Source organism: Larus michahellis, chromosome 10 (genome assembly GCF_964199755.1).
Source record: "Larus michahellis chromosome 10, bLarMic1.1, whole genome shotgun sequence".
In the NCBI taxonomy this organism is placed as follows: domain Eukaryota; kingdom Metazoa; phylum Chordata; class Aves; order Charadriiformes; family Laridae; genus Larus; species Larus michahellis.
In genome coordinates, this window is record NC_133905.1 from 18,623,154 (window position 1) to 18,642,187 (window position 19,034).

General features: G+C 64.1%; 3 protein-coding genes across 5 annotated transcripts in view; 1 reads left to right on the top strand and 2 right to left on the bottom strand.

Moving 5' to 3' along the window:
- The first annotated feature begins 120 nt into the window (after window positions 1-120).
- Window positions 121-2,425, top strand: CYB561D2 (cytochrome b561 family member D2). Of its 2 annotated transcripts, none has more exons than XM_074602493.1 (3): window positions 121-285; window positions 389-426; window positions 627-2,425. In XM_074602493.1, exons 1-3 carry the CDS (start codon window positions 159-161, stop codon window positions 1,128-1,130), a joined length of 669 nt encoding a protein of 222 aa, XP_074458594.1. In that variant the 5' UTR covers window positions 121-158; the 3' UTR covers window positions 1,131-2,425. The 2 variants fall into 2 exon arrangements, with proteins under 2 accessions (XP_074458594.1, XP_074458595.1); XM_074602494.1 differs by having other exon boundaries at window positions 125-285; window positions 369-426; window positions 627-2,215.
- On the bottom strand, window positions 2,422-5,441 carry TMEM115 (transmembrane protein 115). Its single transcript, XM_074602492.1, has 2 exons — window positions 4,426-5,441; window positions 2,422-3,662 (listed from the first exon to the last, which is right to left on the bottom strand). The coding sequence occupies exons 1-2, from the start codon at window positions 5,277-5,279 to the stop codon at window positions 3,458-3,460; spliced, it is 1,059 nt and encodes a 352-aa protein (XP_074458593.1). The 5' UTR covers window positions 5,280-5,441; the 3' UTR covers window positions 2,422-3,457.
- Window positions 5,442-8,154: 2,713 nt separating this feature from the next.
- Window positions 8,155-19,034, bottom strand: part of CACNA2D2 (calcium voltage-gated channel auxiliary subunit alpha2delta 2) — a 225,481-nt gene continuing 214,601 nt past the window's right edge. Inside the window, exons 23-39 of one of the 2 annotated variants that reach the window (XM_074603248.1) lie at window positions 17,886-17,906; window positions 15,469-15,529; window positions 12,971-13,068; window positions 12,658-12,748; window positions 12,452-12,514; window positions 12,238-12,341; window positions 12,055-12,153; window positions 11,862-11,956; window positions 11,522-11,569; window positions 11,061-11,132; window positions 10,741-10,893; window positions 10,570-10,622; window positions 10,408-10,463; window positions 10,180-10,303; window positions 9,535-9,644; window positions 9,230-9,318; window positions 8,155-8,684 (exon numbers count right to left, since the gene is read on the bottom strand). In XM_074603248.1, the coding sequence (XP_074459349.1) occupies window positions 8,556-8,684; window positions 9,230-9,318; window positions 9,535-9,644; window positions 10,180-10,303; window positions 10,408-10,463; window positions 10,570-10,622; window positions 10,741-10,893; window positions 11,061-11,132; window positions 11,522-11,569; window positions 11,862-11,956; window positions 12,055-12,153; window positions 12,238-12,341; window positions 12,452-12,514; window positions 12,658-12,748; window positions 12,971-13,068; window positions 15,469-15,529; window positions 17,886-17,906 (1,466 nt within the window). In that variant the 3' untranslated portion in view covers window positions 8,155-8,555. The remainder of the gene's footprint in view (window positions 8,685-9,229; window positions 9,319-9,534; window positions 9,645-10,179; window positions 10,304-10,407; window positions 10,464-10,569; window positions 10,623-10,740; window positions 10,894-11,060; window positions 11,133-11,521; window positions 11,570-11,861; window positions 11,957-12,054; window positions 12,154-12,237; window positions 12,342-12,451; window positions 12,515-12,657; window positions 12,749-12,970; window positions 13,069-15,468; window positions 15,530-17,885; window positions 17,907-19,034) is intronic. The other variant, XM_074603249.1, reaches the window with a different exon arrangement.

Here is a 19,034-nt window from a genome sequence, read left to right on the forward strand (position 1 = left end):
TCGCCCTGAGTGACAGCGCGGCCCAGCCATTCAGCGATGGCCTGGCGCGACGGAGGCGGGCTCTAGCGCGGACGGACAGCCCGCCTGGCCCAATCAGGGGCCCTCTCCCCGTCCCGCCCCTCTCGGCGGCGGTGGCGGCCGTTCCACCGCCGGCCACCATGGCCCTGACGGCCGAGACCGAGTCCCGGTTGTACCGCTCCCTGCGCGCCGCCGCCGGCGCCGCCGCTCACCTTGTGGCGCTGGGCTTCCCCACAGCCGTGGCCGTGCTGGCGCGGCCCGGATCCAGTGAGTGCTGGGGCGGGGCGGGGCGGGGCGGGGCCGGGGGGGGCGGACCGGGCCGGGCCTCACCTCAGTTCCCCTCACCTCAGCGCCTGCCCTTCCCTTGCAGGCCTCTTCTCCTGGCACCCGCTGCTCATGGCCCTCGCGGTAAGTCCCGCCGCCCCGGTGAGCGGCCACCCGCCCCGTGCTGCCCTCCCCCGCCACCGGCACCTCCCTCCCGGAGAGGGCGAGGCCCCTCTGCTGTCCGTGGGTGGCGGGAGAGGCTGAGTCCCGGGAGAAGTGGACCCGCTGCCGGTTCTGCCCTCGGTGCCAATCCCGCTCCCACCCCCCCGCCCTCTGTCTCACAGTTCTCGTTCCTGATGACGGAAGCCCTGCTGATATTCTCCCCGGAGACCTCGCTGCTCCGCTCCTTCTCCCGCAAAGTCAAAGTGCGGGTGCACTGGGCCCTCCAGCTGCTGGCCCTCCTCTGCGCCCTGCTGGGGCTGGGCATCATCACCTACAACAAGCACCTGAACGGCAAGGCCCACTTCGTCACCTGGCACGGCCTGACGGGGCTGCTGACTGTGCTGTACGCCAGCGGGCAGTGCGCAGGGGGGGTGTTCCTGCTCTACCCCAAGCTGATGAAGAACTGGACGCTGGCCAAGCTCAAGCTGTACCACGCAACCTCGGGGCTGGTGGGCTACCTGCTGGGCTGCGCTAGCCTGATGCTGGGCATGTGCTCCTTGTGGTTCACCACCACGGTGACCAGCGTCTCTTGGTACCTTGCCATGCTGTGTCCCCTTCTCACCAGCCTGGTTATCATGAACCAGGTGAGCAATGCTTACCTGTACCGCAAGCGGAGCCAGCACTGAGGGCTTGGTATGTGTGGATCTAAACTTCCCCTGCGTGAGTCAGCAAGGCCGGGGCTTGTCCCTGCAGGCCCCCGTGGGGGTCCCCTGCTCGCACAGGGTCTCCTCAGAACTAGATTTCTATCTACTTGTGTCTTGTTAGTCCTGGATTGTCTGTAGTGTCTCGTCTCTGTGGAGGAGCTACAATGTGCGTGACACCGAGCAGGCAGGAGCTGCCCATCTTGTGCCTGCCTTGGTGGTGATGTTTCCCAGCACAGGTAACGCTGCTGGTCCCCACAGCAGTTTGGTGCTCAGCTCTGGGAACCGGAGGCTTCACTCAGGATTCCTGCTCCTTTTCCCTTCCCTTACCACCCAGGGCTGCTTTGGAGCAGGCAGGACACGAGCTGTCATGTTCCTGGTGAGGAGGGCAGGGTGTCTCTGCTTGTCCTGGGAGGCTACAGCAGGCACTGCACTGCCTCTTCTGTCACAAAGGCAGCTTGGCCAGTAAAAGCGCAAGGCACGGTTGTGGCTTCAGCCATAGGAGGGCTGAAGCAGGGTGGGAGCACCCAAAGTGTCCATCCCCATGGCGCAGCTCCGCGCAGAGACCCGGGGGCTCTCCGGGACCAGTACAGAGAGCCCTGCCCAATAGCCGTGGCTCCGGGCACCCATCACCACGCACAAATCCTTCCTGCAGGCTGGGACAATGAACCTTCAGCCTGGTGGGAGGTGGGGGGGGTGTCATTTTACAGAGCAAATCACCAAGCTGAGATGCAAACCGGCAGCCTGCAAAGGTGTTTTGTCCCGCTGAGGGACACAGGGACCAACGCGAGCATGGTGGGAGCAGGGCTCGGGACGAGCCCACAAGCCAACCTGCGAAACAGCCCTTGGGAAGGCAGAAAGCAACCTCCTTGCTTCTTGCCTCGCCAGCACAACAGCCTTCCAGCCTGCCCGACATGGGGGCAGCTGGGCGCTGTGAGGCTCCATCTGCTGCAACGGCTCCTCCTTGGCACACATCCTGCTCTCGGCAGGGCCGGAGAGCTGAAAGCGGCTCCCGGGCTGAGAAATTCCTCTGTATCCAGAGCTTTTATTCAATAAAAATTTCAGGCAGCTACAGCGGGACAAGCCCTGTTTACTGCCCAGGGAGGGGCTTTTGGGGTGCAGGCAAATATCCCCCCTGCTTGCAAAGGGTCTTTTCCAACCTGCTGGGAGCACCTGGGAAGAAACCCCCTCCCCAGGCTCCTGTGCATGAGCCCCCAGGGGCTGCTCTGTGCTTGCCTCCCCTGCCCTGCCTGTGTTCTGCTGCAGGAGCCGACTCTTTCAAAGAACTCTTTTATTGGTAACGAAATGTCTGTTTTTCCCAGTTGACAAAACCTTCTTGTGTGGTCCTTTAAAAAAAATAATCACAACACCATCAACCCACGTCCCAGGCTGGGGACTGCCTGGGGATCAGGAGCTGCGAGGAGGCTGTCGCAGGGAGCATCCTCTCCATCCAGAAAAAAAAACCACAAAGCCCACCAACACAGAGGGAGGGAAAGAGAAGGGGGAGCCCGTATTCTACCTGCAGGAAAGAAAACCTGCTGCTGGAGGAAGCAGTGAGAGCCCCACCGTAAAAATTAATTCCAGCTTCTAGTGTAATCTGACAAACGGATTAGCTGGGGAGCGGCCGAGGGCACCGGCTCTTGGCAGGGCTGGCTTTGGGGGCGGGAGAGGGAGGAGGAGAGAACCCCCCACGCGAAAGCCCAGAGCTGGCAGTGCTGCACCACCACCAAGAGGGGCTGGGCAGCCCCCTCCTGTCCTCCCAACTGACAAACCTCTCGCTGGTCACGGCGAGCTCCTGCCTGGCCAGGGGCGAGGGTCCCCATGGGAAAGGGATTCAGAAAAGAAACCTGCCAGCCTTCCTGTTCTGTCAGTTAGGGACAAAACTACCTTCAAGAAGGAGGAAATAAGTGTTGAGCACTTTGGCCAACCCCCGTTGGAGAGGAGAAAGCGAGGAAGCGCCGCTGACTTTGCTCTCGTATGGGGAGGGGGCCAGCTGGCTGCACGTGGGGCACACCTGAGGCTGGATCAGCCCCACATCCCCCTCCCGGAAAAGCCCCCGCTGCTGGCACCGATGTCCACAGCCTGTCCTGCGCTGAGGGGAGCGACTTGAGGAGCCCCCGCCCTTTGTCCTGGGTGCCCGGTGCTGGCCGCAAGCGGCAACGAAGCATTGGAATGAGGTAGCCCCCCTGCCGCTGCTGCAGGAGGAGTCCCTGCTCCCCACTGAGCGTCCTGGCTGCGTGGGGGGGACATGAGGGGGGTTAGCAGCTCTCCGACGGAGATGGGGCAGGGAAGGGGGGCAGTGTTTCGGCTGGTCACAGCTGGGACGGGGCATCCTGGAAGGTGATGAGGCTGGACTCCTGGCCGGTGCTCTTCCCGGCTGCTCCCGGGTCGGGCAGCAGCGGGCTGTCAGCCTTCGCTGCCGCCGCTGTCTCCTCCTCGTCGTCCTCCATGCTAGGCCAGGCCGACTGGTCTTCCACGCGCTTCAGCCGCTCGTTCAGGGCCTTCAGGGCCAGCTGCCTGTGGGGCAAAGGCAGATGGGTGAGTTAACCCTGGCTCTGACGGGCAGGGCAGGGGTTAATGGCTCTGCTCCACCGGGTGCTGCGCAAGCCCATCCCTGGTGCCTTCCCGGCAGGAGAGGGTGGATTCAGCGGCACCAGAGATGACTGGGAGCGCCTGGGACTGCTCCACAGAAACCCACTCCACACTCCCTCACAACCCATGCAGAGTTTTCTTGCCACGTGGTGTGCTCGGAGGCTGTCAGATGGCACACGGGCCGCTCCGGGAACAGGAAGAAAGGAGTAAAACAGGGTAGGGGAAGGTGCAGTCACAACGCCTTGTCCAAATGGTCCTGCCAGGACTCAGGAAAGCCAAAACTGGGAGGGCTGGGCACGGGGCTGACTCAGCACCTTCCCGGGTGCCACGAGGATGGGTGTGGGGCTGCCACCAGTGCGGGGGGGGGGGGCTGGCACTTCCCCAGGCAGCTACCATCCCCCTTCTATAGGGACACCTGACCCCAAACTCCGCCTGCCCCTTCCCCAGGATCTCCCAGCTCCTCCCCTGCACTTCCACCACTGCTCTGCGTTTGGAAGAGTGGGACAAGGTCCCATCAGCCCCTTGAAATGCTCCCCACCACCTCTGCAGCAAGTAGGGCAGCCCCTAGCAGACCCCTTGGAGAAGGCCCACCATGCACCCAAATCTCTCCACTCCTCCTTGTTTGGATTCCAAACCTGACCCTCACTGCCCATAAATGTGATCCCCGTGGAAGCAGGGCGAGCGGTACCTTCTCCTCTCAGCGTCCTGGGGGTCCGTTCCTGGCAGACTGATGGTGATGGATGACGGGGCACCCACATCGTAGCGTTTGACTGTCTTGCGGCAGACCTTCACCTTCACCAAGATGCCGTGCACCAGGTTGGCCACCAGACCCACTACGGGCTGCAGGATCTCGGGGAAGAAAGTGGCGAAGGCGAAGTGATCAGACATGTCTCCGCGGCCTCTACTGTGCCGCTGGTAGAAACGGAGATAGACCCAGCTGGAGAGGAGCCCGAAGCCGTATGAGGCCAGTACATTGCTCTCGACGAGGGTGGCGAGTCGCAGCAGAGCCAGGAGAATGAGCAGGAGCATGGGGACAGCCTTCATTCTGACCTGGGGCACCTTCAGGACGGTGCTGTCCCCCATCGTCTGCTTGAGGGCCACCAAGACTCCCCCGAGGAAGCCCAGCCCACCGTGGATGCGGACGGCGAACAGGTAGGCGAGGTGGAAGGAGGCCACATAGGTGAGGAAGTAGGCGAGGGCCCCCAGGAGCCCCACCGAAATGTTCACCACCGCAAAGAAGACCAGCAGCTCCAGGGCTCCCCAGAGGGGCTCCAGCAGCCGGCCAGCCACCCCCAGCGTGGCCAGGCTGGCCGCCAGGCCCCAGGCCCGCTCCTCCACCAGCCCCTGCGTCAGCAGCGTCCAGACCCAGAAGTTGGGGGGCAGGAGGTAGCCGGGGGTCACCCCCAGCCCGTAGGCCGTGTCCAGCCCGAAGGAGAGCAGGTAGAGGAGGAGGACGGCGGCGCTCAGCGACTTCACCACCACGCTGGTGCCGGCCAGCGCCGCCAGGAAGTGTTGCCGGGCCACCGGCAGGTACCGCCGCATCTTCGGCCCCCGCCGGCGGGACGGGGCTGCCCCGCGGGGGCTACAGCGCCCGGCCTCCCCGGCGCCGGACCCCGCTCAACCCCCGACCAGGCCCGGGCCCCTCCCGCCGCCTCAGGCCAGGCCGCGCTGGGCCCCGCTGCTGGGCCAGGCCGGGCGCGGACAAACAGCGGCTCTGCGCGTGCGCGGGGCGGGGCGGGGCCGGGGCGGGCCGGCCGCGCGGGGGCGGGGTCCCGCCGCGGGGCATTCTGGGATGTGTAGTCGGGCCGCCGCGCGGGGGGCACAGACATGGGGGACACGGGGAGGGGGGGGCACAGGCGTGGGAGAGGGATGGGGGAACACAGTTATGGGGGTATGAGGGGGACAGTCATGGGGACGCGGACGTGGCGGGCACAAACCCTGGGGGGACGCAGGGACACGGTTGGGCCGGGCACAGCGGGGCACTCGGTGACACGGACCCCACAGCGCATGGCGACATGGATGCGGGGGCACAGGCACAAGAGGACACACGCCAAGGGGGATGGGGGTGGCACAGGGGACATGGGGATGTGGGGAAGGGGGGACACAGTCCTGAGGGGACACGGGGAGGTGGGGGAGCACGGGGCGGGGGGGGCGGAGCTGAGCCCCCGTGGCCCCAGAGCCCCCCCCATGCAGTGTGTGGCTGGCTGTGAACCCGCAGCTCTGCCTGTGTCCCTGCCTGCATCCCTGCCTCTATCCCTGCCTCTATCCCTGTCTATATCCCTGCCTGCCCCCCTGCCTGTAACACTGCCTGCCCCCCTGCCTGCCCCCCTGCCTGTAACACTGCCTGTGTCCCTGCCTGCCCCCTGCCTCTAACACTGCCTGCCCCCCTGCCCGTGTCCCTGCCTGCATCCCTGCCTCTATCCCTGCCTCTATCCCTGCCTGTGTCCCTGCCTGTACCCCTGCCTGTGTCCCTGCCTGCCCCCTGCCTGCACCCCTGCCTGTAATACTGCCTGCCCCCCGCCTCTGCCCCTGCCTGTGTCCCTGCCTGCACCCCTCCCTGTAACACTGCCTGTGTCCCTGCCTGCCCCCTGCCTGCACCCCTGCCTCTAACACTGCCTGCCCCCCTGCCTGTGTCCCTGCCTGTGTCCCTGCCTGCACCCCTGCCTCTATCCTTGCCTGCGCCCCTGCCCACGTCCCTGTCCCTGACGGCAGAGGTGCAGGCAGGCCTGAAGGCAGTGCCCGGCTGGCAGGAGCACCCCAATGTCCTGCCTGTCCCCCCCCCCCCCCCGCCAGCCCTGCCCACGTACCCGGGCAATGACGCAGCCACCGCCTGTGAAGTGAAAATATGAACATTATTTAATAACTGAGTCTCTGTAATAAACCATTTGAAAATATTTTACAAGGAGTCACACGCACGATATCTTACAAATTGTCTTTTTGTTGGTTTTTTTTTTTTTTGAAGTTTTCCAACTGTTCTGTACAAAAAAAAAGAAAAAAAATTAAAACCCAAAAGAAATTAAAAATAAATTAAAAGAAAATCAATTAAAAACCCAACGCCTTTGAATAAGCAGAGAGAAGCTTTCAGGTGGGGACAGGGCAGGAGGCGACCCCGGCGGGACGGGGGGGCCCGGGGCCGCGCCGCCTCTTCGTCTCATTGGTTTTTAACTTAAAATAGACTATATATGTATATATTTATAGGTATGTATAGTGGTGGTTTTCTGGCAGAGCACCTAACTAGACTACAGAAGTACACACACTCCCGGTAACACAGAGCCATCTGTTCAAACACGGTTCCCAGAGACAGTAACCAAACACACACTGAAAAAGCTACAAGCAGAATGACCATTAATTAACCCCAGCACTAATTAGCGCCTGGCACCCTCTCCAGCCCCCCCTGCTCCCCCCCGGGGTGGCCGTGCCGAGGGGGGCTCCCCCGGCCCTGGTTGATGGGGTGGCTCTGAGCGGGGTGCCCCGGGGGGGTGACGGTCCCCAGGGCTGCCTGCCCGGGCGGTGGGGGGGGGCATGGGGGTGGGTATGGCGCACCCCCCACACCACACAGCACCCCAGGGTGTCATGACCAGGCACCCTGTGCTGGGCCCGCCCAGCCCCGTGGCACCTCTCCCGGCTGGGCTGGTGGGGTGCAGTGGGGTGCTGGGGCTGAGCCTCCCCCGCACCCAGCATTTTGTCTGGGGGGGGGAGGAGGGGGACGGACACCCCAGGCGAGTGTCCCATTGTGAGCCCCAGCACCTTGGGGTGCTGCAGGGGCACCTCCTGCCGCCCCATTGCTGGGTGCCCCCAGCCGGGACCTCGGCAGCACCCGGGGAGCAGCTCCCCCAGCCACGGCCGGCCAGCAGACCCCGCGCCAGTGACCCGAGGGACGGGCATGGGGCCTGGCACGTCCCTTTGGGGGACATGTGGCACCTCCTGCTCGGGGACGTGGGGCGCATCCCGCTCGGGGGCACACGGCACACCCCATTTGGGGACATGTGGCACGTCCCCTCGGGGACAGGCGGCAGGTCCCGCCGGCCAGCATGGTTTCTTTGGCAGGGCTGCCGGGGCCGGGCAGGGCTGGGGCGGGCAGGATTTCACAGTGATCTGCAGAACGGAAAAGAAACAAAATACACTTTTTTCTCCCCCTCCTTTTCACCCCAATATCTGTGCCCGAGAACGCAGGAGAGCAACTGAGCCCACAGCAGGGACCAGGGCTCCATCCTGCCCCGACGCAGGCGATGGCCGGTGTCCCCCTAGATCTCCCCCTGTCCGCACCGGGCCCCGAGCCCGCAGGGATGCTGGAGCTGCCGTCCGCCCCGCACACCCGGGGGGCTGGTACCCGCTGGAACAAATAATACTGACCCGCACAGTCAAGTCAAGTCAAGTCAAGTCAAGTCCTTTTTTCTTTTTTTTTTTTCTTTTTTTTCCTTCCCCTCCCCCCGCTATTTTTTTTTTTTTCTCCATGTGTCCTCGTTGCTGACAATAAACACCGCCGGTCTCCAGGCGAAAATGTCGGAAACTCGATGTAGAAAGATCTGGTTTAAAATCTTCAGGCTAAAAAAATAGGCGAGGTGGATGGGGGGGTGGGTCACGGGCGGAGGGTGCCAACGCCAGTTTCCGAGTCCGAGCGGCCGGGAGGGCACGACGCCGGGGCACCGACCCGGTCCCTGCTCTGCCGGGGAGCCCCTGCCCGCACCCCGACTCTTCTTTGGCTGCGGCATCGCGGGGGTCCCCGAGCCGGCGGAGGGGACGTCGCTCCACCGGGCCGGGGAGGGGGATGGAGATGGAGCTTGAAAGAAAAGAGAGCTGGCGGGGTGGCTGGGGGGGCTAAAGGCAGGCAGCCGGGGGCAGCGGGTGCCGGCTGGCGCTGGAGTAGAGGAGCAGCAGCTGCAGGGAGAGCAGGACCCCCAGGGAGGGGGCGAAGGAAGCCCCTCGGCCGCAGTCTGAGGTATCTTCCTGGAGGGGCAAAGGGAGAGGGGCCGTGGGGTACCTCCTGCGGTGTCTCCACGCCCTAGGGGCACCCACCGCCCCCCTGCAGCCCTGCTGCACCTCCTGCCCCAGGACTTCCGTGGCACGGTCCCCACAGGAGACACCGCACGGTGCTGCTCTCCCCAAGACCCCCATGGCCCCGCTCCTCCCCTAGGAGGGCACCCCATGGCATCACTCTCCTAGGGACCCCCCATCGCTCTGATCTCCCCCAGGCAATCCAAGGCTCTACCCCTGGCCCGGGTCCTCCCAGGGCTCCAAACCCCCATTGGGGGGGTATCCCACAGTACTGCACCCCTGGGATGCCCCCATGGCTCTGCTCCCCTCAGGGGGACACCCCATGGCTCTGCTCGCCCACAGGAGGGGCACTCATCCCTCCCTGGGGGGAACCCCTCTAGTCTGCTCCCCTGAGGACACCCCCATGTCTCTGCTCTCCCCATCCCCAGGGGGCACCCACTGCCCCCATCCCTCCCCAGTACCCCCCTCAGCTCCGCTCCCCCCTGCACCCCACGTACTGTTGCATTGTAGTCGAAGCAGATGTGGGGGCCTTTCCGGTAGCGGGGCCTGTCCACCAGCTCACACTGGTTGGGGTCCCTCGGGGGGGCTTCACAGGTCAAGGAAAACACCGGGGACGGGGCGGCAGGGGCCCGTGGCACACCCCATGGCCACCCCCAGCCCCTCTGGCCATGAGCCGGCTCCCTGCACCCCCGCTAGACCCCACAGGTCCTGGCCCCCCTGCCCTGCCCTGCAGCCCCCGCCTGTCCTCCCACCCCTCTGCCACCACATCCCTGGGGGATGCGGCCGGGCCACCAAAGGATACCTCTTACCTCCGCCTGCAGCAGCTTGATGGACTCACACTGGCTGCAGAGGGGCTTGTCGGCCACCACGAAGAGCAGGTTGGTGTTGGCCAGCCTCTGCGCGTGGAACAGCCTGGGGGTGCGATGGCAGCGAGGACCCCAGTTACCCTGTGCCCCGATTTCCCCCTGGCCCCCAGCCAGGGTGGCCCTGGGGACGCCAGGACAGGAGGGCATCCCCATCCCCCATCTCATCCCCATCCTTGTCCCTGTCCCCACCCTCATCCCTGTCCTTTTTCCCGTCCCCAGCCTCATCCCCTTCCTCGTCCCCAGCCCAGTCCCAGTCCCCATCCTCAATTCCAGTCCCCATCCCCATCCGCAACCCGATCCCCATCCCCACCCTGCTCCCCGTCCCCATGCTGAGGGGCTGCCCAGGGAACTGTCACCGATGGGCTTTCAGGCCTTGGTCCCATTTGGAGGAGCCCCGGGGACACCATCACCACCCCACTGCCCAGGGGGATGCTACCGTTGCTCTCTGTCCCCCCTGTCCAGGTACCACAGTCCCCCCCCAAGCACTGCACGGCATCTCCCATTGCCCCCCCGCAGGGGGCTGCACGGGGGTCTTGGCAAAGACAGCCTGCCCAGGGCGGGGACAATGGGGACAGACCCACCTGGAGCAGTTGCCACAGTCGATGATGGCGTTGTAGGTGGCGTTGACGGTGCTGAAGTAGTACTGCGTCTGCTTCATGATGCAGCTCGTCTCCCTGGCTTCCATGCTGTCCCCCGCCACCTCCTCTGCGCCAGCACAGCACCGTGGGCCAGGGGCCACGGACCACCCCGCCACGCACCCCCACCACGTGCCCTGCCCGCCCCCCGCCCGGGGCTCCCCTGGCACTCACCCGTCTGGAACCAGCTGCTGTAGGTGAGGCCGTACAGGAACTGCTGGAAGAGGGACCTAGGGAAGGAGAGCACGGCCACATCAGCTCTCCCGGTCATGGGGACACATTAGTGTCACCCCAAGATGCAAACAGCCCCCAGGGAGGGGACTCGGTGGGACTCACCAGGCTGCGGCTGAGGTCCACCAGGCGAGGTTCAGGATATCGGCCACGGTGGGCTGTGGGCAAAGAGGGGGGCAGTGAGCCTGTGGGTCCCCATGCAGGGCACTGGGGACACCCCCCCGGGTCCCCGAGCTCCCAGACCACCCGGAAGCCACCATTCCCATGGGTGCTCACCACAAAGACGCCGCGGGGCGCAGCGCCTGTGTTGCTCTGGGCCTCGGGGGCGCAGACAGACTGGAAGTCGTAGGACTCCTTGCGTGCGTAGAAGGAGTTGTTGTAGAGGGCAGACATCAGGTTGGCGTCCACCTCGCTGAAGAACTTGCCCACCTGGAATGGGGACACCAAGTCTGCATCCAAACAACACCTCACCACGGGTCTCCCCCTGTGGGGACTTGACTGGGGCTGTGTCACACCACTTGTGACATGAGCTCAGAGGTCTCAGCTCCCTGCTGGCATCCCACGCCCAGGAGAGCTGCCACATGGGCACCACTCACCTGGTACCAGTGGTCCTCCTGGTTGGAGAGCACCAGAAAGCCCCCGTCATCGATGAGGACACAGATGAGGTCCTGGGGAAGGAGAGCAGCGTCACCCACCCCGTGGCCGTGCCCAGGGCAAGGCAGGACAGGCAGGGTGGGGGGAGACGGGCAGTCAGGCAGGGGGGCCAGCATGGTGTCCCCAAACCTGGGGGCTGCTCAGGAGCATCTTGGTGCCAGGAGCACCTGCGGTGGCTGCAGGGAGCAGGAACCACCACCCACCCTGGGGAGTTTAACAGCCCCCTGTCCACGGTCCAGGGGGCAGCCCTGGGGGCTTCATCCCTGCAAGGGGGGCTGGGGGCTGGCTTAGCTCTGGGAGCGGCAGGGGGACAGCGAGGACAGGGTGGGCAGGGGACGGGGAGCCCTCCCAGCCATCCTCTGCCTGCCATCCCCCGCTGCCCCCACCCCTGCCCACCACCCACCTTGTTGTTGGCCTCGCAGTCCATCTCACAGCTGGTCGAGGGGTCGCACTGTCAACCAAAGCCGGGGCAGAGGGACAGGTTAGCGGGGCCGTCCCCCCACCCCAGAGCTGTCCTCCCAGACAAGAGGGGACACACGGGGTGGTGTCCCCAGGGGATGGGGACGGGTATCCCAAGCAGGGTGATGGGCAGGGCTGTGCTGGGGGTACAACCCCAGCAGGGCCACAGGCACTGTGTCCCAGCAGTGCTCCCCCAGTCACGTCCCCAGTGAGCAGAGTCCCCTCCCCGTCCCCGTCCCCGTCCCCACATCGTGCCAGCGCTGCGGGATCCCCAGGGGACATACCCGGCGGGCGCCCAGCTGGTCGCGGTCTGTCCGGTTGCTCGCCAGCACTTTGAACTTCTCAGCCCAGGCCTCCAGGTCCAGCTTCACCCCCACCACTGGGGCAGCAGGGAGATGGGGTGAGCCCACTTGCAGGGAGGGAGGGACAACAGGGACCCCCCCAGCTTGGCGGTGGGGCACTCAGCCCCCTGCCTACCTGCCGGCTTCAGCGTCTTGCCCCCGATGCTGAGCTCCACGGCTGTGCTCACCAGGATCCCAATGGTGTTGTTCTCCAGATCCAGCCCCCGGTAGCCGGCTGCAGAGGGCAGGGGTGGCATGAGGGACACGTGGGGCCAGCGGCAGCCTGTGCCACCCCCTGCCACCCCCAGCTGGCACCCACCGTCCCGGTAGGGCGGCTTGAAGATGTAGCCCTTGTTATCCAGGCTCCTCCGGTAGAAGCTGGCGTTGAAGGGCTCTGGTTCCTCCTCCCAGTCATCTGCAGCCCTGGGGGGGAGCAGCCAGGGTCATTGTCACTCAACTCCAGTCCCACCAGAGATGGCCCCGTGGGACCAGACGTGTCACCACGTGGGGCCTGGCACCCCCTGGACACTCACTTGTTAGGGAAGACGCGGGTGATGCCCCCATCAGTGGCCGCAAAGACAGCCAGGAGGCTGTACCTGCAAGGAGAGGGCCGGGCACGCTGGGCATCAGCAGGGTTTTGCTTTGCCCCTGTCCCATGCCCACAGCCCGTCTCAGCCCCCTCACCCCACTCTGTGCCGAGCCAGCACTGCCCGTCCCCAGCCACCTCGCCCCCACCTACGTGTTGAGGTCCTGGTCTTTCCAGACCCGCTCCACCAGCTGCTGCGTGATGCCCGTGTCCAGGATCAGGTTGTGCAGGAGGAAATTGTCGCCTTGAGAGGAAGATGGAGGAGGAGGAGAAGGAGGAGGTGAGGGTTGGCCCCATGGGTGCCATCCAAGGCCCCCCTCTCCATCCTGGCACTGGCATCTGCTCTGCAGCAGCTCCTGAGACCCCAACCCTGGCACAGTTCAACCTCTGCCCCATCTCCCCCCAAGCCCCCGTCCCCTCCAGCCCGCCCCCCAGCCACCCCCCCCAGCCATCCCCAGCTACTCACACTGCTTGGAGTCTGGGGTCACCTTTTCCATGAGGGCAATAAAGTTTTCCAGGAACTCGGTGTTGTTATCCGACAAGTCGAGGTCTTTGCAATACTCTCTGGGGTTTGGGGGGACAAGGTTTGTCGTTCGCGAGGATGGAAAAGGCAAGGTCAGTTCTCCCCCGGGGACGGCGGGGCAGGTGCCGGTCGTGCTGCCAGCACCTCGGCTTGCCGAGGGACACGATGGTGGTGACGTGCCACCACTCCCGCAAGTGTCACCCCGCCGGGGCAGCCGGCTGTGGGCATCTCTGCAGACTCCCCGGCACCCAGCCCTCTGCAGCGCCGCCGGCTCGGCCGTCACACCGACCACCGGGTCTGTCACTGCCACGGCCACCGAGGTGCCGTCACCTCTGCCAGGGCCAGGTTTGATGGATCCCAGTTTGCCCAGAGTGGTAAAACCCTGAGCTCCGTCTCTCCCCATCCTGGTGGGGCTACTGGTGGGACTGGGCACCTCTGCCACCATACTTACCTGTGGGGCCAGGTGGGCACCACCATGCCCACCCCGCCCTGCCCCTGCGGCACCCCGGGGAGCGGGGCTTTGCCTCGGGAGACCCCGTGGCTGTGCCGGCAGCACCACGCTGGCGCTCAGCAGCCATATCCGCACCCTTTGCGTAGATAGTTAGGTGCTGGGTGAGGCCCGGCTGGCGGAGGTGGGCATTTGCCCGTGGGCATCGCTGGCCCTGAGCCCCTCCTGGGATGGACATCCCGGAGGGTGCCGTGTCCCCGCTCCAGTCTGGGGCCACACTGAGAGCAGAGCCCTGGTCCCACTGATGCTGGGGACAGCCACGACCCCGTCGGTCACCATAAGGCTCCAGATGGATGGCACAAGTTAGTGCCACCCTGGGGTGCCGAGAGCCTCAGCGGTGTGACTGCAGGCAGTGCCGGGGGGGGGTCAGGGCTTCCCCTGCTCACATCCCCTCTGCCGAGCTCCTGACTCTGCCAAAAACCTCATTAAGAGGACAAATTCCAGAGCAGAGGGTGGCAGGGAGCGTGCCCACGGGGCAGCCGAAAAAGCTGGGGCCCCCCAGCCGGCCTGGCCCGGCCCCCCTGCCCCCTGCTCGGGGGAGCAGCCACCTAAATATCTACACCGACACGCACAGATACAGGTACTCACACACCCACGGGGGACGGGGGACATACGGTTTCTGAAAATTTCCAGTGGCCCGTGGGCACGGCAGATCATACAGTCGCCCTGGGTGCCGGGCCCCCTCCCCGGGCACACGGCTCCCCCCCCAACACCCGCCGGCACCGCCTGGCACCCAGCGCAGGGGGGTGCTCACACAGCCGCTCTTGGGGGGCACCGGAAGACTCGCCTCCATTTTCAAACTCCCCCCGCTCTTCTCTCCGTCTGCACCACCCGCGGAGCCCCACGCTGGACACTGACCCCCATCCCCGCAGCCTGAGCGGGGCAGGCGGGGGGCAGACCCACTCCTTGGGCCTCAGGCTCGGCCATCGCCTGCGTATCTATTCCCTTAACACATTTACGGGCCAATTTTTTACTAACAGGGTTTTTCTGTCTGTCATTAATACCCTGCTTTGGCTCCCATGTTTCCCGGACCTCACCCCCGCCGTCCCGTGCATCGCCCGGGGGCCAAGTCCCCCCTGAAAAGCTGGGGCTGCTCAATAACTGTACATTTTGGGCTGGTTTACCCAGAATTAGTGTAAGTGAGCGACGGCTGCTGTAGCTGGGGGGGGTGTACCCGCAGGTGGCACAGGCGGCTGCGCTGCAGCCTCCACCCGCTGCAGTCCCCAAGAACCCCAACGATAAAGCATCTCCTAGCGGGGCGTTTAGCTGTGATGATGATAAATAAGTACATATAGGTGATTAGCTAGTAATGTTAATTAGGGCTGGTCAGAGGTTGCACCGCAGCGGTGGGAAGGGCAGGGTGCCCTCAGAGCTGCGGGGCTCTCCGAACAGCCCGCCGAGGGACAGCCCTTCGTCCCTGCTAGGTGACCAGACTGGGTGGCACGGCCCAGGGGAGGGGACACGTCTGTCTGTCCGGGGGCTACTACGCTGTCCTCACGTCCCTCTTCACAGCCTGCGGCCAGCAGCTTCCCCAAACCCGTGGGGCATCCCAAATTTGAGCTGAAGCCTACCCTTCCTTCTCCTTATCCCCCCGGCCCCGCGGCCAGCGCGACTGTATGATGCCACCGCCGGCCCCTCGCTCGGCGGGGGGATTTTCAGAAACTATACCTATATATGCACGCGCAGAGGTCGGGCCGTGCCGGGTGCATATATACCGCGCTGGATGCAACCGGGTGGCGGAGCGGGGCCGGGGTGCCGGCGGCAGCCCCCGCCTTGGCCGAGCGGGCACACACGACACACACAGCGACAGGGGATGTCGGGGCGGGGGGGGGGGACAAGGCACGATGAGGCGGGGATGGGAGGCGATGGAGGGGTGTTTCGGCAGCAGGGCCGGGGCGGATGCACACCTCGGCAAGCGCACACGCAAAGCTACCTGGGAGCAATGAACACATGTCCCTCCGACTCAAAGCTGTTGGGCAGCAGGTATTCAAAATCTGCAACAGAAAGGGAAGGTTATCCGGCGGGGAGGGGGGACGGGGACGCCGGGGGGCCAGGAGGGAGAGAGACGGACAGAGAGAGAGAGAGGGGAGGGAGGGAACAACAACGAAAATAAAAAAAAGCATTTGCTGCTCTTGGTAACAAGAGAGGAAGGAAAAGGCCGTTCTGCTGTCGCTGGCACCGCACGGGAAGGAAAGTTACAGCCAAATCGGGAGAAGGTTTGCCCATCTCGGCTCGAATTTGCTCGGTCGCGGGCTTGAAGGCGGGCGGTTGCGTACGCGCGGCCGGTGGCGTGTACGCAGGGACACACAGAGACACACACACATATATATATGCGCGCACATGTATATATATGCATGTTTGGGAGGGCGTGGGGGCGTCTCTCTCTCGGGGGGGGGGGTTTGGGGGGCGGGAGGTGGGCGAGGGCAGGGAACCGCATGCTGCGCTCCTGGCCGGAGGAGGAGGATCACCAGAACACTCGGTTGTCGGGAGAAGAAAAATAAAAAAAAGAGTTTTCAGGCATCGACATGGCCATACAGGGAACCTTGCCGAGGACAGTCCAACCAGAGGCTGCCCGCCCAGCAAAGTGCCGTGCAATGCGCTGCCGGGCGCTGGTGGCGCCCCCATCCCTCCCCGGGGCGGTGGGACCCCAACGGGGACGGGGGCCCACGCTCGCCCACCAGCCCGGCACCTTGCTCTGCTTTAAGAGGGGGGCGGTGGCAGCCCCCGGCAAGGTTTGGGGTGCCCCTCGGGGACCCCACCGGCAGCGGGGCAGCAGATGCGGGGTTCAGCCGGGTTAGGGGGTGCATGCGGGGGTGCTACGGGGCCACCGCCCCCCCCGGCGGGCACCGCCACCCCCTCGCCCTCCCGCCGGCCCCCGGTGCATTGCAGGGCACAGCCAGAGGTTGGACTGTTGCTCTCCGAGGGCTGTAGGCAGGGGCTGGGTACAAGCCGATGAGAGGAAGAGGAGGAGGAAGAGGAGAGGAGTACAAAACACTCGTACTTGGTCCATCAGCATTGCCATCGCAGGGGCGCTGGGAGGAGGCAACTCAAAGCTGATAGAACAGGGCTGAGGGTGACACTTCCACCTCCCCGCTGTCCTGCCTGCCTGGCCCCCCCCCCCCCGAATCCCCTCCTGCGCTGCCGTGCCCCCCACAGCCCTCCCCCTGCCCGTGCTGGGGAGTGGGTGCTGCCGGGCAGGCGGCCGGTGGGTGCCATGTGCGGGACGCCGTGCGGGGCGCGTGCAGGATGGAGCATGGTGGCGAGTCCCCCCAGGGACCGTGCGTACCGGGGTGTCCCCATGCCCGCCATGGGGCTGTGTGGGAGCTGTGGGTCCAGCCCCACAGGACTCCTCCTGCTCTGGCAAGCGGCTGGGCGTTGCGGGGACACGGGCCACTGCCCTGGGTTGCATGGGCCATGTCCCGCTCCACTGCAGGGGGGGGTCACCGGCCCTGGCAACCCCCGCCTGCCTCAGTGGGACTTTGGGCTCAAACTCAGCTGCTCCCGGGGGGCACGGACAACACTGGGATGCTGTGGCTGCCAGGGGCTCCATGCCATGCTGGGCCCTGGGGCAGTGGGGACAGCCGCCGAGCAGCGGTGGGGGCAGGCAGCGCGGCACCCTGGGGCTCGGCCACCCCACGTCCCCACGGGGCCAGGCTCGCTGTCCCCCAGGCAGCGGGGTGGCATCGCCCCAGGGTGGTTCCATCCTCACCTCTGCCGAGGGTTTCTGCTTGGGGGGCTCCCCCAGAAAAGCCTGTCCCAGAGGGCGATGGAGGTGGAGGACTGAGTCCCCCACCCACCCTCCGTCCCCGCCACCTTTGGGCGCCCACCCCGCAGCCCCCCGCTCCCTGCACAGCCCTATCCCTTTCAGGTTGAGTTGTCTTGGGGAGGGAGGAAGCGGAGGAGCCGGGATTGGGGGGGGTGGGGGAGGAGGGTGAGCAGAGGGAGAGGAGCAAGAAGAGGGTGGTGGTGGTGGGAGGAAGAGCAGGGAATCAAACTAGCTACAAAAAACCTCGTGGATCGAAAACGGCAGAGTTTCATACGAGATCGGCTCTTGAAGGGTATCGAACCGGGTTTGGGAGCGATGCAGAGGGAGGGAGTGGGGGATCGTCGTGACAAAGCTCTCATGGACAGAACAAGACATGTTGCTTTCAAATAAAGGGGGAACTGGAGGAGAGGAGGAGGAGGAGGAGGAGGAGGAGGAGGGAGGAAGGGCGAGTCGGTGGCGGTTTGCAGGTTCGGCGTGGCAAACGGGCAGGGAGATGGGCAAGCAGGGGGGCTGGGGGGGGGGACTGGACACGGGGCGGGGGACGGGGTGGTGAAGGTGAGTGGTCTGAGACTGAAAATACTTGCCCTTCATTTTGATGTTTGGTACTGTGTGAATCCACCATAGAGAGAAAGCAAGAAAAACAACAAACAAAAAAACAACAAACAAAAAAAAAGGGGGTTGGGTGGAAAGGGGGAAGGGGGGCACAAACAATATTTTATTCAATCGCCGTTTGAATAAAAATATTGTGTATCATAATCATACCAAAAGGAAACCTCTTGCAAAAAACGACATGAAAAATAGAAAAAGAAAGAAAAACCCAGTAACGAAAGGAAAAGAAAAGGCCACGGTGAAATAAGAATAATAAAAATAAATAAATGCAAAGATATAACTAGAGAAATATATATATATATATTTTCAATACTCCAAAGGAAAATGAGAGTCAGTAGCAAACAATTGCAACAGTCTTGATATCGAAATGTCCTCACTGAGTCAGGGGGCATGCACGGCACGGCGGGAGGACTGGGGGGGTCCCCCCTCCCGGGGACGGGGACAGCCTGGTCTCGTCCCCGCGGGGACGCGGGGCTCCTGCCGATGGATGGAGGGGGCAGCAGGGGCTGGATCTGGAGCGGGGCTGGGGTCGAGCCGTTGGGGCGGCCCAGGGGGAGAAACCGGGGGAACCAGAGGGGAGAGGGGAAGGGTCCGGTTCTCCCACGGGAGAGAAGGTCCCCGGGAGCAGCGTGGACCTGTGGTGGGGAAAAAGGCTTGGGGGTCGGGGGGAGAGAGAAAGAGAGAGAAAGGGGGGGGGTGGGGGGGCCAGGCTAACACACATGTACACAGATTAATTCCAAAAGAAAATTGAAACCAACCGAAACTGAACTCATAAAAAGAAGAATAAATGGCTTAAACCGAAACCAAAGAATCGTAATAAACCAAAAGGAAATCAAAAAAGAGATCCATGCAAAACTTTCCCAGGCTCGCAAATGAACTGGCTGCTACGGCCTCATCCCTCGTCCCCGGGAGGCGAAGGGGCAGCGGCACAGCCCCCGCCTGTGCCCTGGGGCTCGGGTTTTGGGCTGCGAAGCATAAGGACCAAACCCTGGCACCCCGGGGCACCCCAGGCAGGCAGCTCCTTTCCCTCTGTGCGTTCACCTCTACTCATGCCTCTCTGGTTTTTCATTTTTTCTTTCTTTGCTTTTTGGCCTCTCACAGTGATCCCTAGCTCTTTTCGCAAC

Coding starts and splice junctions, on each gene's coding strand:
- CYB561D2 (XM_074602493.1), top strand. CDS start 159: ATGGCCCTGACGGCCGAGACCGAGTCCCGGTTGTACCGCTCCCTGCGC. Junction 286..388: donor GCTGGCGCGGCCCGGATCCA/GTGAGTGCTGGG, acceptor CTTCCCTTGCAG/GCCTCTTCTCCTGGCACCCG. Junction 427..626: donor CGCTGCTCATGGCCCTCGCG/GTAAGTCCCGCC, acceptor TCTGTCTCACAG/TTCTCGTTCCTGATGACGGA.
- TMEM115 (XM_074602492.1), bottom strand. CDS start 5,279: ATGCGGCGGTACCTGCCGGTGGCCCGGCAACACTTCCTGGCGGCGCTG. Junction 3,663..4,425: donor CAGGACGCTGAGAGGAGAAG/GTACCGCTCGCC, acceptor TTTGCCCCACAG/GCAGCTGGCCCTGAAGGCCC.